The following is a 15,932-nucleotide window of genomic DNA, read 5'->3' as shown; positions in this document are numbered from 1 at the left end:
GAAGAGTGGAGGCTGTTATAGCAGCAAATGGGGGGGACCAACTTAGATGTTCCATGAGTAGGTGTCCACTTACTTTTGGTCATGTAGTGTATGTTCTATAGAATTTGACGCACCTACGTGCAAACACACACACACAGTTGAAATAAGCAACAAGACCATGTCAGGTTTTCTTAATAAAAATAATTCATTTCAGGACATATAAATAAGTATTGAAACGCACAGTACAGATATTATTTGATATTAATAAATACTTAACAAAACAAAGCTTTTCATACAATACCCTATTATTGACAGGTTACACAAAAATGTCTCACAACTTTTGCATGTTTTGTTACAACTTTGCATGTTTATGTGTAACATTGGAATGTCGTCCCTATGTATGTCAAGGAAAGTACCAGAGCAGCTTATTAAGTATTGTGTAGTATGTAGTGGTCTGAACGGGGTTCAGACCCATAACCAAAGAGCATGTACTGACAACTAATTACCCTTGTAATATATTATATTATGTGTATCATCTGCTTAAAGCGCAGATCTATATCTAGGCTGCCATAAGTCTAATCAACAAAATACATTTTTTGCAGGCGTCAGATATGCATATTGAACAGATGTCGGATATGCATATTGAACAGACTTCAACGATGCCTTAGTTAAGAGGTCGAATCAATGCTTTGAAGACGATGGCATGTTTTTGAGCAGGAAGGAAATGTCAGTTCAAATATATAGGTTTAAAAGAAGAAAACACAGGCATGTCAGTTTTATATCAAACAGAGTAGTAGAGTGAGGCATCGTGTGAGCAGAGCAGATTTACGCAGAGCCCCTGCGATAAAGAGGGACTATACTGCAGGCCAAGTTCTATGGGTGGTGAGGTATTTTACTGCAGGCTTGTATTTGTATTTATTATGGATCCCCATCAGCTGCAGCCAAAGCAGCAGCTACTATTCCTGGGGTCCAGCCATGCCACAGCTACAAGGTATGAACCAAGCTAAGGGCTGTGTTGCTGTTTTTCCCCACAGGTGTTTGTTAATGTTCTCCCTCCCTCCATCTTCTGAATGAGGTGTCGAGCTCTACGGGGATTTCTCCTGGATTCATGTTCTCCCTCCTCTGAATGGGGTGTTGAGCTGTACGGGGATTTCTCCTGCCTTTATGTTCTCCTTCCTTACCTCCAAACACACACTCCTTTCCTCACTGGCAATCCCCTTGGACGAGATCAACTGAACTCTGCTCTCATCTATAAGTAACTCATTAACTAGGAGTCTGTGTGAAGGTAATTGCCCAGCATTACCACATATAGAACACACTGTAACATGGTACAACTCTCAGGGCAAGCGCTAACTTGGACTTCTACAGTAGAGATACAAAAAGTGGTCGACAGCAAACAACGTCAAAACGACATATGTACTGCCAGCAGACATCTATGTGGTGGTGGGAGAGGTTGAAAACAAGAACACAACAGCATATGTACTGCCAGCAGACATCTATGTGGTGTTGGGAGAGGTTGAAAACAAGAACACAACAGCATATGTACTGCCAGCAGACATCTATGTGGTGGTGGGAGAGGTTGAAAACAAGAACACAACAGCATATGTACTGCCAGCAGACATCTATGTGGTGTTGGGAGAGTTTGAAAACAAGAACACAACAGCATATGTACTGCCAGCAGACATCTATGTGGTGTTGGGAGAGGTTGAAAACAAGAACACAACAGCATATGTACTGCCAGCAGACATCTATGTGGTGTTGGGAGAGGTTGAAAACAAGAACACAACAGCATATGTACTGCCAGCAGACATCTATGTGGTGGTGGGAGAGGTTGAAAACAAGAACACAACAGCATATGTACTGCCAGCAGACATCTATGTGGTGTTGGGAGAGGTTGAAAACAAGAACACAACAGCATATGTACTGCCAGCAGACATCTATGTGGTGGTGGGAGAGGTTGAAAACAAGAACACAACAGCATATGTACTGCAGACATCTATGTGGTGGTGGGAGAGGTTGAAAACAAGAACACAACAGCATATGTACTGCCAGCAGACATCTATGTGGTGGTGGGAGAGGTTGAAAACAAGAACACAACAGCATATGTACTGCCAGCAGACATCTATGTGGTGTTGGGAGAGGTTGAAAACAAGAACACAACAGCATATGTACTGCCAGCAGACATCTATGTGGTGTTGGGAGAGGTTGAAAACAAGAACACAACAGCATATGTACTGCCAGCAGACATCTATGTGGTGTTGGGAGAGGTTGAAAACAAGAACACAACAGCATATGTACTGCCAGCAGACATCTATGTGGTGTTGGGAGAGGTTGAAAACAAGAACACAACAGCATATGTACTGCCAGCAGACATCTATGTGGTGTTGGGAGAGGTTGAAAACAAGAACACAACAGCATATGTACTGCCAGCAGACATCTATGTGGTGGTGGGAGAGGTTGAAAACAAGAACACAACAGCATATGTACTGCCAGCAGACATCTATGTGGTGTTGGGAGAGGTTGAAAACAAGAACACAACAGCATATGTACTGCCAGCAGACATCTATGTGGTGGTGGGAGAGGTTGAAAACAAGAACACAACAGCATATGTACTGCCAGCAGACATCTATGTGGTGTTGGGAGAGGTTGAAAACAAGAACACAACAGCATATGTACTGCCAGCAGACATCTATGTGGTGTTGGGAGAGGTTGAAAACAAGAACACAACAGCATATGTACTGCCAGCAGACATCTATGTGGTGTTGGGAGAGGTTGAAAACAAGAACACAACAGCATATGTACTGCCAGCAGACATCTATGTGGTGTTGGGAGAGGTTGAAAACAAGAACACAACAGCATATGTACTGCCAGCAGACATCTATGTGGTGTTGGGAGAGGTTGAAAACAAGAACACAACAGCATATGTACTGCCAGCAGACATCTATGTGGTGTTGGGAGAGGTTGAAAACAAGAACACAACAGCATATGTACTGCCAGCAGACATCTATGTGGTGTTGGGAGAGGTTGAAAACAAGAACACAACAGCATATGTACTGCCAGCAGACATCTATGTGGTGGTGGGAGAGGTTGAAAACAAGAACACAACAGCATATGTACTGCCAGCAGACATCTATGTGGTGTTGGGAGAGGTTGAAAACAAGAACACAACAGCATATGTACTGCCAGCAGACATCTATGTGGTGTTGGGAGAGGTTGAAAACAAGAACACAACAGCATATGTACTGCCAGCAGACATCTATGTGGTGGTGGGAGAGGTTGAAAACAAGAACACAACAGCATATGTACTGCCAGCAGACATCTATGTGGTGGTGGGAGAGGTTGAAAACAAGAACACAACAGCATATGTACTGCCAGCAGACATCTATGTGGTGGTGGGAGAGGTTGAAAACAAGAACACAACAGCATATGTACTGAGGTTGAATATTATTGAGTTTTAACTACCGTTTTTCTCTGTCGTGTAACATAACCTCTACGTTTGACTTCTGTTCAAGTAGCACCATTCAGTACTTAAGGGTACTGCCCACTCAAAATCACTCAGATACTGTACATTAGCTGTCTAGGTATGGAACAGTTTTGACTGTACCTAATCCTGTTTAAACCACATTTCTACTGACCAAACTCTCATTTTGTTAGTGGTCGTGATGGCTTTGGCACAACTTTGCAGTTGTCAGAATTTTGGTCGATTGCTTGGCCGTATTATTAAGCAGCTTACGTATTGCGCTTTTTCAAGATACAATCAGTAGTACAGCATGATACTGTACACGTTGTCCGTTGTCTGACACGTATACCTCACCTTTCATCCTGTACACATGGGATAATAATAATTGCACTAAGAGGTATTCTGTCTGCCATTTCTACTGCCCCTGCTCTTTTCTCTTCATGAGCACATGTTAAAACGGGCGTCTGGCCTTAGGGTCACTAGTTTCAGAGATGCTTTGACTAGCATGGTGGCACGAACTTTTTAATTTTCCCCAAACCTTTGGGCTCACCCCCTGTAGACCTGCTTAAAGTGGTCACATTCATTACAGAAGCCTTGCTTCTCTATGTTGGCATAGTGGTCACAGCCTTGGGCTTTACAGCTCTGCTTCATCGTCTCCTTAGGTGCCCCTGCCCTCTCCCTGCGGCTCTCTCTCTGCCCCCGTGTGGCCCGGCACTCTGGACACGGGTCTGTGCAGCCGGGGGAGAAGTTACTGCAGCCATTCCACCTGCACTTGGCCTGGGTCTGGGTCTTTCTGGGTTTGTCTTGTTCTGGTTTAGCAGTCCGCTGCAGATAGAGAAAAACAAAGAGGAAACAAATCATTCTACACTCTGAAACTGTAAAAATGATTTGCAATTCAAGATGTGGTGTACAGCCACTGGGCCTTGTGTGAGAGGGAGGGAGACACTCACCATGACCAGCGGAGGGGAGTGGGCACCAGGAGCCCTGGTAGCATTCTGGTTGAACCTGGAGCTCTGCTCGTTAAAGAAGCACTTGTTACAGTAGCCCTCCAGCATGGCATTGCCCATGGCCCCACACCCCAGGCCCTGACAGCGCAAAGCATTCTGGAAGCCTGCCTCCGACGCGTGGCGAGTCTGGATTGGAGCAGGAGGAGGAAGGGTCGCTACTGGAGGAGATAAACCCAGAGAAACCACATGTCAAACTAACATATGACCACACACAATATCAACTATTCTTGAGATTCAGGTAAATTTGCAGCTTTTCCAGTTCTGTCTGGTGTAAACATCGAGTTAGTTTCATGTTGTTTCTAAGTATACTGACATAAGTACACCAAGATAAGACATGACAGCTGTGGCTTTTGATGTGGCCTGATTCCTTCTATATATTTTGCTGGGACATGAAAAGAAAAGCATTTCTTGTTAAAATGACTAAGAACAAGCATCTGGTTAGACTTACGGTGGTTGGTCTGATAGTCCACATAGCAGATGGTGCAGAATCCACGCTTCTGTTGAGTCCCAAAGAACTGGCATCCCGACCTTTTACAGGGCCGGCCCGAGCACTCAGATTCCCTGGGCGGGGGCTGGGTCCATAACGACCCAGAAGAGGACGCTGCTGCCGGCGGCTGGGGCTCCTCACCCCGCTCTGTGCCAGTACTCTGGAAGCACGGGGGGCACAGTCCGTTAAATATCCTGAAGGCCTCCTGGTGGCACATGCCGCACCTTCCTGGTGCATTCTGCCGGCTGTTAAAGCAGCGTTCACACAGACCATTGTGCTCCTTGCTGCGGGTGAAAACGCAGCCAGGCATCTTGCACTTCATGGCGTGGGTTTCGCTGTAACAGCAGGACGCCGAGCGCGGTGTAGCGACGGAGAGCGGGCTGGATAACACCGCCAGGCAGCCAGAAGGGCTGGGCCGTACTCTACTACTACACCCCGGCTCACAAGCCTGATTTCCGCCTTTCGTAGGGGCAGCCTCTATCCTCCCGTTAGGCTGGCCCTGGCGTTTCTCAAAGCACTCGTGGCAGTGTGGCTGGGTGTCCACGGAGACGTAGAAGGTGCACCGTGGTGTGGCACATCGGATCTCGATGAGCGACAGCTGAGACACGGAGAAGGGGGGTGGTCTATGGGGGTGGGGGCCCCACAGTTGGTCCTTGTCCTCCTGCCAGCGCTTGTACTCGTGGTTGACCAACTGGAGGTAGTCCTCCATCAGGTTCATGTCCTCAGGCAGGTTCCCTTCATCCAGCCTGGGAAAGGCAGCACGCAACACACTCAATACTACTGATAGTATAATTATACACCTCTTGGCCAGGCTGCCAGGCTGCCAGGTCGTCAATAATGACAATTGGTTCTCAACTTGACCCACCCCAATAAATAAAGCACTATTATGCCACAAAGACTTTTTAAAAACAGATTTGTATTGTGCTTTTTAAACAGTGCTTTACATCCTTTTCTCTATCGTTCTCCATGGCTCTAGCGTCCCACCCACCTGGCAGCATTGATGATGCGTGTGGTATCGTAGCCCAGTCCAATGACAGGGATCTCCATCAGCATTAGGTAGTCCTTCAGAAGCCTCTCCTTCTGTGTCTGCTCCTTCTCCATCAAGAAGTGCACGTTGAGCTCCTCGAAGCCCCCGCGGCCCGGGTTGATCAGCGGCACTGCTCGGATCTCTGGGGCACACAGTCATAATGATGATAAACAGGAAGTAGTATATAGCTAGCACCTTTCTGGGACACAATGACACCGTACACCAAAACAGCACAATAAATGACCCAATTTAGTAAGATGTGGAAGATAGGTCACATTCCCCCTCATCCTACACGCACTTCTCAACACAGTAATCTATCAACGACGGTTACTGTTCACACCTGGGCCACTGTCTTTGATGGTGATTAGGGGGGCAAAGTGCTGGGAGTCGTAGCCGAGCACTATGGGGTACTTGTAGCACTCCCTTGGAGGCCAGTGCAGAGGAAGGTAGATGCCCCCCACGTTGAGGGGAGAGAAGGAGGAGCAGGACCTCATGCTGCGCAGCACCTGGTCTGTAAGGATACAGCCATGAGTTAGTCACTGAACACAATACAGCACACTGACTGCTTCTACTGCTGTAGTAGGCAAACCTACAGACACAGCACACTGACTACTTCTACTGCTATAGTAGACAGGCCTACAAAAAGACAGTACACTGACTGATTCTACCGCTGTAGTACACAAATCTACAGAAAGACCTACAGAAACTGCATATACGTCTACGTTTGAACTTCTGATGAACTGAGTGATGAGAGGGTCCATTGAGGAAGGCTGTACCTGCGATGACGATAATGGGCCTGCGGAGGATGTTGGAGAGGATAAAGATGTGCATGTCCTCCAGGGAGTCAAACTGCAGCCCATTGCGGCTGGACACAGGCGAAGCCATCTTGATGATCTTCTCCCATTCTTCCTCCCAATTCTGACAGAAGAATAATCAATTACAACCAATTTAGCTGCTATAAACATCATGATCCTACTAACAGGTGATACTACTAACAGACCTGGGTGATACTACTAACCACAGTTAGTGATACTACCAACAGGTGATACTACTAACAGACCTGGGTGATACTACTAACATACCTGGTTGAAACTACCAACAGGTGATACTACTAACAGACCTGGGTGATACTAGCAATAGACCTGGGTGATACTAGCAACATACCTGGGTGATACTAGCAACAGCCCTGGGTGATACTAGTAACAGCCCTGGGTGATACTAGTAACAGACCTGGGTGATACTACTAACATACCTGGGTGATACTACTAACAGACCTGGGTGATACTACTAACATACTTGGGTGATACTACTGACAGACCTGGGTGAAACTACTTACAGAACTGGGTGATACTACTAACAGACCTGAATGATACTACTAACAGGTGATACTACTAACATACCTGGGTGATACTAGTAACAGGTGATACTACTAACAGACCTGGGTGATACTACTAACAGACCTGGGTGATACTACCAACAGGTGATACTACTACCAGACCTGGGTGATACTACTAACAGATCTGGGTGATACTACGAACAGACCTGGGTGACACTACTAACAGACCTGGGTGATACTACTAACAGACCTGGGTGAAACTACCAACAGGTGATACTACTAACAGACATGAGTGATACTAGTAACAGACCTGGGTGATACTACTAACAGACCTGGGTGATACTACTAACAGACCTGGGTGATACTACTAACAGACCTGGGTGATACTACTAACAGACCTGGGTGATACTAGTAACAGGGGATACTACTAACATGCCTGGGTGATACTAGTAACAGACCTGGGTGACACTACTAACAGACCTGGGTGATACTACCAACAGGTGATACTACTAAATCAAGTACACATCTTACTACACTTTTCAAGTATTTGACGTTATGTACTTTGGCCCAGGTCTGCTATAGTAACATCATCCTGGTCGTAGAGGAGGTCTGCTATAGTAACATCATCCTGGTCATAGAGGAGGTCTGCTAAAGTAACATCATCCTGGTCATAGAGGAGGTCTGCTATAGTAACACCATCCTGTTCGTAAAGGAGGTCTGCTATAGTAACACCATCCTGGTCGTAGAGGAGGTCTGCTATAGTAACATCATCCTGGTCGTAGAGGAGGTCTGCTATAGTAACATAATCCTGGTCGTAGAGGAGTCTGCTATAGTAACATCATCCTGGTCGTAGAGGAGGTCTGCTATAGTAACACCATCCTGGTCGTAGAGGAGGTCTGCTATAGTAACACCATCCTGGTCGTAGAGGAGGTCTGCTATAGTAACACCATCCTGGTCGTAGAGGAGGTCTGCTATAGTAACACCATCCTGGTCGTAGAGGAGGTCTGTTATTCAAACACAATCCTGGTCGTAGAGGGGACCTCCGTTCCTCACCATAGTGCTGTAACGCAGGCCAGTCTGGGTGAACTCCTGAGACTGCAGTAGCTCTGTCTGGAAACGGGCTCTAAAGTTGCCTGTTTCGTTCTCCTTGAGCACACTGTGCAGGGCCTTCCTCAGGACCAGGTCTGTGTCCTGCACCCCCAGCATGTACTGAGAGGCAGCATGGAGAAGACAGTTCCCATCTCCTGCAACACACACAAAGCCATGACATATGGGGGCAGATATTACATACAAGTGTAGGCTCTTAATTTGATCACTCTTTTGTTGCTGAGAATGTATTATGTTCACGCATTCAAACTTTGTAAAGTTCCATCTGGTTTGATCCAGGCATGTAGAGTGGAGGGTAAGTTTATCTACAGTTCCGTTACTAATACAACTCTTTACTATGATTCTGTGTTTGTCAAATACAAACTTCCCATCACCACAGGTAAGACTGCGAGTTATTAACAGCAAAACTATCCATCGCCGACAAAGACCTGTATCGCTCTGAGAAAAAGGAGGAAAGGGAGAGGGGATTTCCAGAGCAGCTCTCGCAGCGCTCTTTAGGCATCCGTTATATCTGCCACCATTCATCACCTTGCAGAGGAAATATAAAACGGTCTGAGAAAGTTTGATATCATAGACTATCAGCACTGTTGGTTTGTTATATCTGACCACCATTCATCACCTTACAGTGGAAATGATGTCACAGAATATCAGCACTGTTGGTTTGTGTGGTGTACTTTCGGCGCTTTCCATGTGTTGTCTTCTATGATTGTCTTCATGCCATACAACATGGCTAAAACAGACTGGACCACTAGGCCAATGACACATACAGTATTGGTTTAAACTCTAACTGTAGTTTAATTAGGCCGTCATATGCTCCCTTGGCACGTTAACACTAAAACAACCGAAACTAAATAAGAGAATGAAAAAACAGCCTTCAGTGATGACTGGAGACGCTGACAGATGGGCAAAATGAGTAAATCAGGTAAAGTTGCATTTGCAGGTTTAATTCCTAGTTTAAGAAATCAATGATAAACCATCTGGCAGACAAACCGTCTGACTCTTACTGCAGGGCGGTGGGGTCTTTTTGTCATTGTAACAAAATGGGCCTAAAGCATTTGAAATACCCTGCTGCCTGCCACACCAAAGAGAGGAATTTCCCTGATTGTGGTTCTCTGTGACTAAGTGCCGTGAAGCTGCCCTTTGACTCTTTCTTCCCCTTGTCAGCTACTCCAGAGACATCCGAGACATGTGGCCCTGGACTTTCCAGAGGGGAGGTGCTTGGCTCGGCTGGAATGTTTTCTATTCACAAGCTTCACCAACAACCAATAGAGATCTCATTTTCGTGTGGTATGATATATTTGTATATTTTACACCCGCATATTTCTTTACCTAAAAGAAGAAGTTCTGAGTTCCGACACTGAATACCTTCGGCCTTCCTCTTTTTGTCTTCCGCCATGTTGAGTACACCAGTAGAGGTGGACAGCGTGTCGAATACACCAGTAGAGGTGGACAGCGTGTCGAATACACCAGTAGAGGTGGAGAGCGTGTCAAATACACCAGTAGAGGTGGACAGCGTGTCGAATACACCAGTAGAGGTGGACAGCGTGTCGAATACACCAGTAGAGGTGGACAGCGTGTCGAATACATCAGTAGAGGTGGGGACAGCGTGTCGAATACACCAGTAGAGGTGGACAGCGTGTCGAATACACTAGTAGAGGTGGACAGCGTGTCGAATACACCAGTAGAGGTGGACAGCGTGTCGAATACACCAGTAGAGGTGGACAGCGTGTCGAATACACCAGTAGAGGTGGACAGCGTGTCGAATACACCAGTAGAGGTGGACAGCGTGTCGAATACACCAGTAGAGGTGGACAGTGTGTCGAATACACCAGTAGAGGTGGACAGCATGTCGAATACACTAGTAGAGGTGGACAGTGTGTCAAATATACCAGTGGAGGTGGACAGCGTGTCGAATACACCAGTAGAGTTGTACAGTGTGTCGAATACACTAGTAGAGGTGGACAGCATGTCGAATACACCAGTAGAGGTGGACAGCGTGTCGAATACACCAGTAGATGTGGACAGCGTGGACAGTAGAGGTGGACAGCGTGTCGAATACAGTGGAGGTGGACCAGTGGAGGTGGACAGCGTGGAATACACCAGTGGAGGTGGACAGCGTGTCGAATACACCAGTAGAGGTGGACAGCGTGTCGAATACACCAGTAGAGGTGGACAGCGTGTCGAATACACCAGTGTAGAGGTGGACAGCGTGTCGAATACACCAGTAGAGGTGGACAGCGTGTCGAATACACCAGTAGAGGTGGACAGTGTGTCGAATACACCAGTAGAGGTGGACAGCGTGTCGAATACACTAGTAGAGGTGGACAGTGTGTCAAATATACCAGTGGAGGTGGACAGCGTGTCGATACACCAGTAGAGTTGTACAGTGGACAGTAGATGTGGACAGCGTGTCGAATACACCAGTAGAGGTGGACAGCGTGTCGAATATACCAGTGGAGGTGGACAGCGTGTCGAATACACCAGTGGAGGTGGACAGCGTGTCGAATACACCAGTGGAGGTGGACAGCGTGTCGAAAACACCAGTAGAGGTGGACAGCGTGTCAAATACACCAGTAGAGGTGGACAGCGTGTCAGATACACCAGTGGAGGTGGACAGCGTGCTGAAAACACCAGTAGAGGTGGACACTGCGATAAGTGCAACACTGTTTTTACATACTGTATGCTCTCAAATATTATACATTTGTAATGTGTATCACTATCATACCCTTGTAATATGTGCATTACTATTATAACTATGTAATATGTAATATAAACTGGTTGTTTTGAGTCCTGAATGCTGATTGGCTGAAACTATGTACATTATTATAACTGTGATATGTACATTACTATTATAACTCTGCAAAATGTATTATAACTCTGCAAAATGTATTATAACTATGTAATATGTACATTGCGATTACAACTATGTAATACGCTGAATCATGAGGTGATGGTCGTGGATGAATAGCACAACAATGGGCTTCAGGATCTCGTCAATTTACCACAATAAAATGAAATTGTCTAAGTTTACCGTAGCTTATGCCTGCCCATACCATAACCCCACCGTCACTATGGGGCACTCTGTTCACAACGTTGACATCAGCAAACTGCTCGCCCACACAACACCATACACGTGGTTTGCGGTTGTTTTGAGGCCGGTTGGACGTAATGCCAAATCCTCTAAAACAACTTTAGGTGGGTTATGACAGAGGTGGGTTATGACAGAGGTGGGTTATGACAGAGGTGGGTTATGACAGAGGTGGGTTATGACAGAGGTGGGTTATGACAGAGGTGGGTTATGACAGAGGTGGGTTATGACAGAGAAATTAACATTTAATTCTTGACAACAGCTCTGGTGGACATTCCTGCAGTCAACATGCTAATTGCACACTCAACACTTAAGACATCTGTGGCATTGCGTTGTGTGACAAAACTGCATATTTTATTGTCCCCAGCACAAGGTTCCCATCCTCTACCTCTCCTGTCCTCCTCTACCTCTCCTGTCCTCCTCTACCTCTCCTGTCCTCCTCTACCTCTCCTGTCCTCCTCTACCTCTCCTGTCCTCCTCTATCTCTCCTGTCCTCCTCTATCTCTCCTGTCTTCCTCTATCTCTCCTGTCCTCCTCTACCTCTCCGGTACAGTCCTCCTCTACCTCTCTGGTCCTGTCCTGTCCTCCCCTAGTCTTCTACCACTCCTGTCCTGTCCTTATTCACCAGTCACCTTACGCAATGGATTCATTCCAGTGAGTCAGCAGCCAGCCAGCCAGCAACAGACAGAGTGGTCCTCCTCAGTCTAAAAGTCATAGCTGCTATGTCATTCATAGGAAAAGCTACTCTATACTATAATTTCCCAAATCAAGGTCTGGCTGAGCCCTCCAGAGACTTCTATATTTTCTAAATCAAGGCCTGTCTGGGCCCTCCAAAGACTTCTATATTTTCCAAATGTAGGCATCGGTGGGCCCTACAGAGACTTATATGAGGAAATTCCACTCACTTAATAGAAAGGAAATATGTATCATGTCAAGGGTCTTTCTGGGTTGGATTTACTGGAAGACAAACTTCTCTTATCACTATAATTTTACTGGAAATACTTTAGTTTCAACATATAGGGAAAATACATTAGCCTTTGATTCACGTTTCATGTACTGTTACTATGGTGTGACAGCATTAAAATGGCAAAGGTTCAACAAACCCTCATTGTTTACTGTGTATTAATCCATATTATGTCCTCTTTTTGTCTTGGCGTGAATAAACCATGGATTAAAACACAGCAGTAATCAACCTTAACAATAAGATTGTAGTTATTAAGCAGCTATATGTGGAATAAGGCAACCACATGATAGTGAGGGAACCTATCAGCATTGGAATTTAAGACATGCCTATACAACTAATTCTAGTTGATGATGTTGGGAACTAGTTTTGAGTGAGGTAAGATATTACCCTCAATAAGACAATAAACCTAATAACCTGGTTATATATCCACCTGACAATAACATTCCATCTTTGCAATGATTCAATGAAATGACATGATTGACATGGTCACTAACCCACGTGTGAGTCAAGACAAGTGGGGTTGTTTGCTGTATGATTTATGAATAAAGGTCCAACTCACTTAGCTACTTATTGAGAGAAGGGGTATACCCAAACCTCCACTGCAAAGCAGACAGAAACAAATCATTACAGAGTTTGAATGTGTCAACAGAATTAACTCGGTCAACATGGTCTTTAGAACAATGGAGGGGAAATTATCAGTATGACATCATAGAATTTCTGCTTTGGGGTGTCCCACATAAGTACCCTAGATGTTATGATCTACAAATACTGTACTGTAAAGTCATGTTAGGTACCAGTCAACTGAAGAGCTGATAATGGTAATTCTAAAAGTGACACAACCCCCCCCCCCTCTATTCACAAATACCTCCTACCTTCCTACTAGAATGACCAACAAGGGGAACAGGCACCCAAAACAAACTAATACATTACCATTGGTCCTCAGTGGTACCATTTTCTTGACCTCGTGGCACCAGTTGAGCTTCTTCTCCTGCTCTAGGGAGCTCTGCATGGCCCTGTCCAAGATGGCTGCCTGAATGACCTGTTGGAAGGCCTGAGGGAACTGGCTCATGCTGATCATTTCCAGTGTGTACCGGTGCATGCCCCGCAGGTGGTGCATCAGGCTTTCACTGCCCGCAGGCTTCACTACATCGTTGGGCACCCGCTCCCGGATCTTGACCGCTTTCAGCAGGTTACTCACAAAGAGGAACTTGGGCAGGAAATTCTGTCCCTGGGACATGGTGTTCACCAGATGTAACGTGTACCAATGCAGAACTGAAGAGTAGGAAAACAGTTGTTGGTTGGTTTCATTGGCAGCATGTGGTTCTGATCACTGGACTATATGGCCCACTTCTAATACTAGACAAAGTGGGGGTCATGACTAAAGACAAACAAGACAGCTTTTGTGTTCTTTTCCAAGTTAGAATTCCCCCACAACCTCTGTTGCCCCAATGGGCCAGAGGCACCCTCTACAAGCTGATGGTGATTTTTCAGACCCTAAGCCAAAGGACAGCTGTAGGCAGAGGCTAGTTAAAAAAAATATAATAATAAGGCCCACTCACAACCACCATCACAGAAAAGTCATGCTTCGATAAAACTGGCAATGATTGATGCATAAGAATGGAACTATTTAAAACCCTTACAGTTCTTTTCATTTGTCAAATTGGAGGACCATTGAAACAGGAACTTGTCAGTCAGGCAGGCATTACTTATAACATAACAATAGGCTCTTATGATCTTATTGAAGAGGTACCTAACTACAATGTGATAAAATAACATGTATACACTGTATATTTTTTGCACCGTGTACAGTGACAAAACTATTCAAGCATCCTTCATCAATTACAGTATAGCCTACCTTGAAGGCGCATAATGTAATTGTAGAATAACCTCTAAATATCTATGTAATAAGGAGAGTGTCGCTCTTTCAATATTGGCAGACTTTGGTCAGAGCACGGGGAATCATGAGCGCTGCAGTTGACACAACAGACAGTAACAGGAGCCTGCTGACTGACGTTCGAATTACTTAGTCCATTCCTCTGACAGCAACGTTTGAAACATTGTAACATTGCATCGCGAGTATTGTCATAAACATAGTTAAAATGTAACATGAACTATTAATTCCATATTTAATTGCTTGAGGGTGACGTCTTCGTAAACAATGGCGCCCACCGACGTGCGCAACCTCGGCCTGTCTCCCCAGAAACACAACAATGCAACGACGTATAGTATATAGATTTCAAACGCTAAAAAGAAAGTGAGTTCCAATTATTGATAGAGAAACATATAGAATATGAATGAATATTACCTGTACAATAAGACCACCAACAAAGCCCTAAGGATGCTCCTGGTAGTCCTCTGCCACTTCAATCAGAGTAACCGCAGCAGTCCAAACAGCGCCATTCAGCCTTCTTCACAATCAATTACATGTTGGTATGTTTACTCTACATGTCAAAGCATAGATCACGTCCTCCAACTTAATGTAGTTCATGCAGACTGCGGAAAAGCCCAGGCAGACAAAGGGGATTTCCAGTGTTAGGGACTTTCCACTTATCTCTCACAGCCTTCAGACGCAGTTACATCTCACAAAACATAGGGGGTGTCTGAGCAAAGCGCCATTAAGCTACGTTCTCTGGGTCGTGTTGGTGACGAACAGACCATGAAATGCATGGTCCCACCTACTGTGCACAATGGTAGGTCCCACCTACTGTGCACAATGGAGGCACGTCAGTGAGCACAAAGAGGGAGTGTCATTTTTTTATGAGACAGCGAGCCCTAGAAAAAATAATTACATTGGAATGAGATAACTCATAATTCTGACCTAAATCCTGACTCAGATCCACGAAAAAAAATGTAGACGTTGGCCTACATACCCTAGTCTTATTATGGGAGAAATGTATTTCCACAATCCTATGCATTGCCATGAATAGAATAGAATGGAATAGAATGAAATGGAGTGGAATTGAATAGAATTTAATGAAATGGATTAGAATGGACTGGAATTTATTGTCCATTTGGTTAGAATGGCTGCTGGTCCGCCTCTCTGACCTCTCAAAAATAACTACATGTTTGTTACATGTGGGTAGGCCTACAGTAAATAAGATTAAGATTTAAATAACTTTATTGGTCAATAAGGTCCAACCGAAATTTGACTTCCGCTTTTAACCCAACACTCCGAAAGACACACATACTTACATATCCAAGTTTTTGGAGAGGTGCGGGGTAATTACAGTGTAGGAAGGCGAAGCATACTGTAGTCACATAATTACACCTATACAGCATGCACTTAAACGATTTGCAAGCAAACTTACATGGAGATTACTGATTCATCTAAAAGAATACTTCTAGGGTGATGGGGCTTACCCACAATTCATTTGAGTTTATTAACACATCTAATCCATATAAAGGATATGTGTAATTACCCATAACCTCATGTCTACTCAACATAGACAGCTATTTGCAGCAGCATAACCCTCAGCT

General features: G+C 45.1%; 1 protein-coding gene across 1 annotated transcript; it reads right to left on the bottom strand.

The window, feature by feature from the left end:
* Positions 1-3,945: 3,945 nt before the first annotated feature.
* LOC112234622 (tumor necrosis factor alpha-induced protein 3-like) lies at positions 3,946-15,118 on the bottom strand. The gene is made up of 9 exons (XM_024402856.2): positions 14,761-15,118; positions 13,386-13,727; positions 8,350-8,540; positions 6,737-6,878; positions 6,301-6,471; positions 5,922-6,102; positions 4,895-5,679; positions 4,390-4,604; positions 3,946-4,264 (listed from the first exon to the last, which is right to left on the bottom strand). The coding sequence occupies exons 2-9, from the start codon at positions 13,690-13,692 to the stop codon at positions 3,986-3,988; spliced, it is 2,271 nt and encodes a 756-aa protein (XP_024258624.1). The 5' UTR covers positions 13,693-13,727; positions 14,761-15,118; the 3' UTR covers positions 3,946-3,985.
* Between the last annotated feature and the right edge of the window lie 814 nt (positions 15,119-15,932).

The sequence above is a fragment of the Oncorhynchus tshawytscha genome, linkage group LG01 (genome assembly GCF_018296145.1).
Source record: "Oncorhynchus tshawytscha isolate Ot180627B linkage group LG01, Otsh_v2.0, whole genome shotgun sequence".
NCBI lineage: Eukaryota > Metazoa > Chordata > Actinopteri > Salmoniformes > Salmonidae > Oncorhynchus > Oncorhynchus tshawytscha.
The sequence above is the reverse complement of the archived record's forward strand: the minus strand, read 5'-3'. Positions and strand labels throughout refer to the sequence as shown.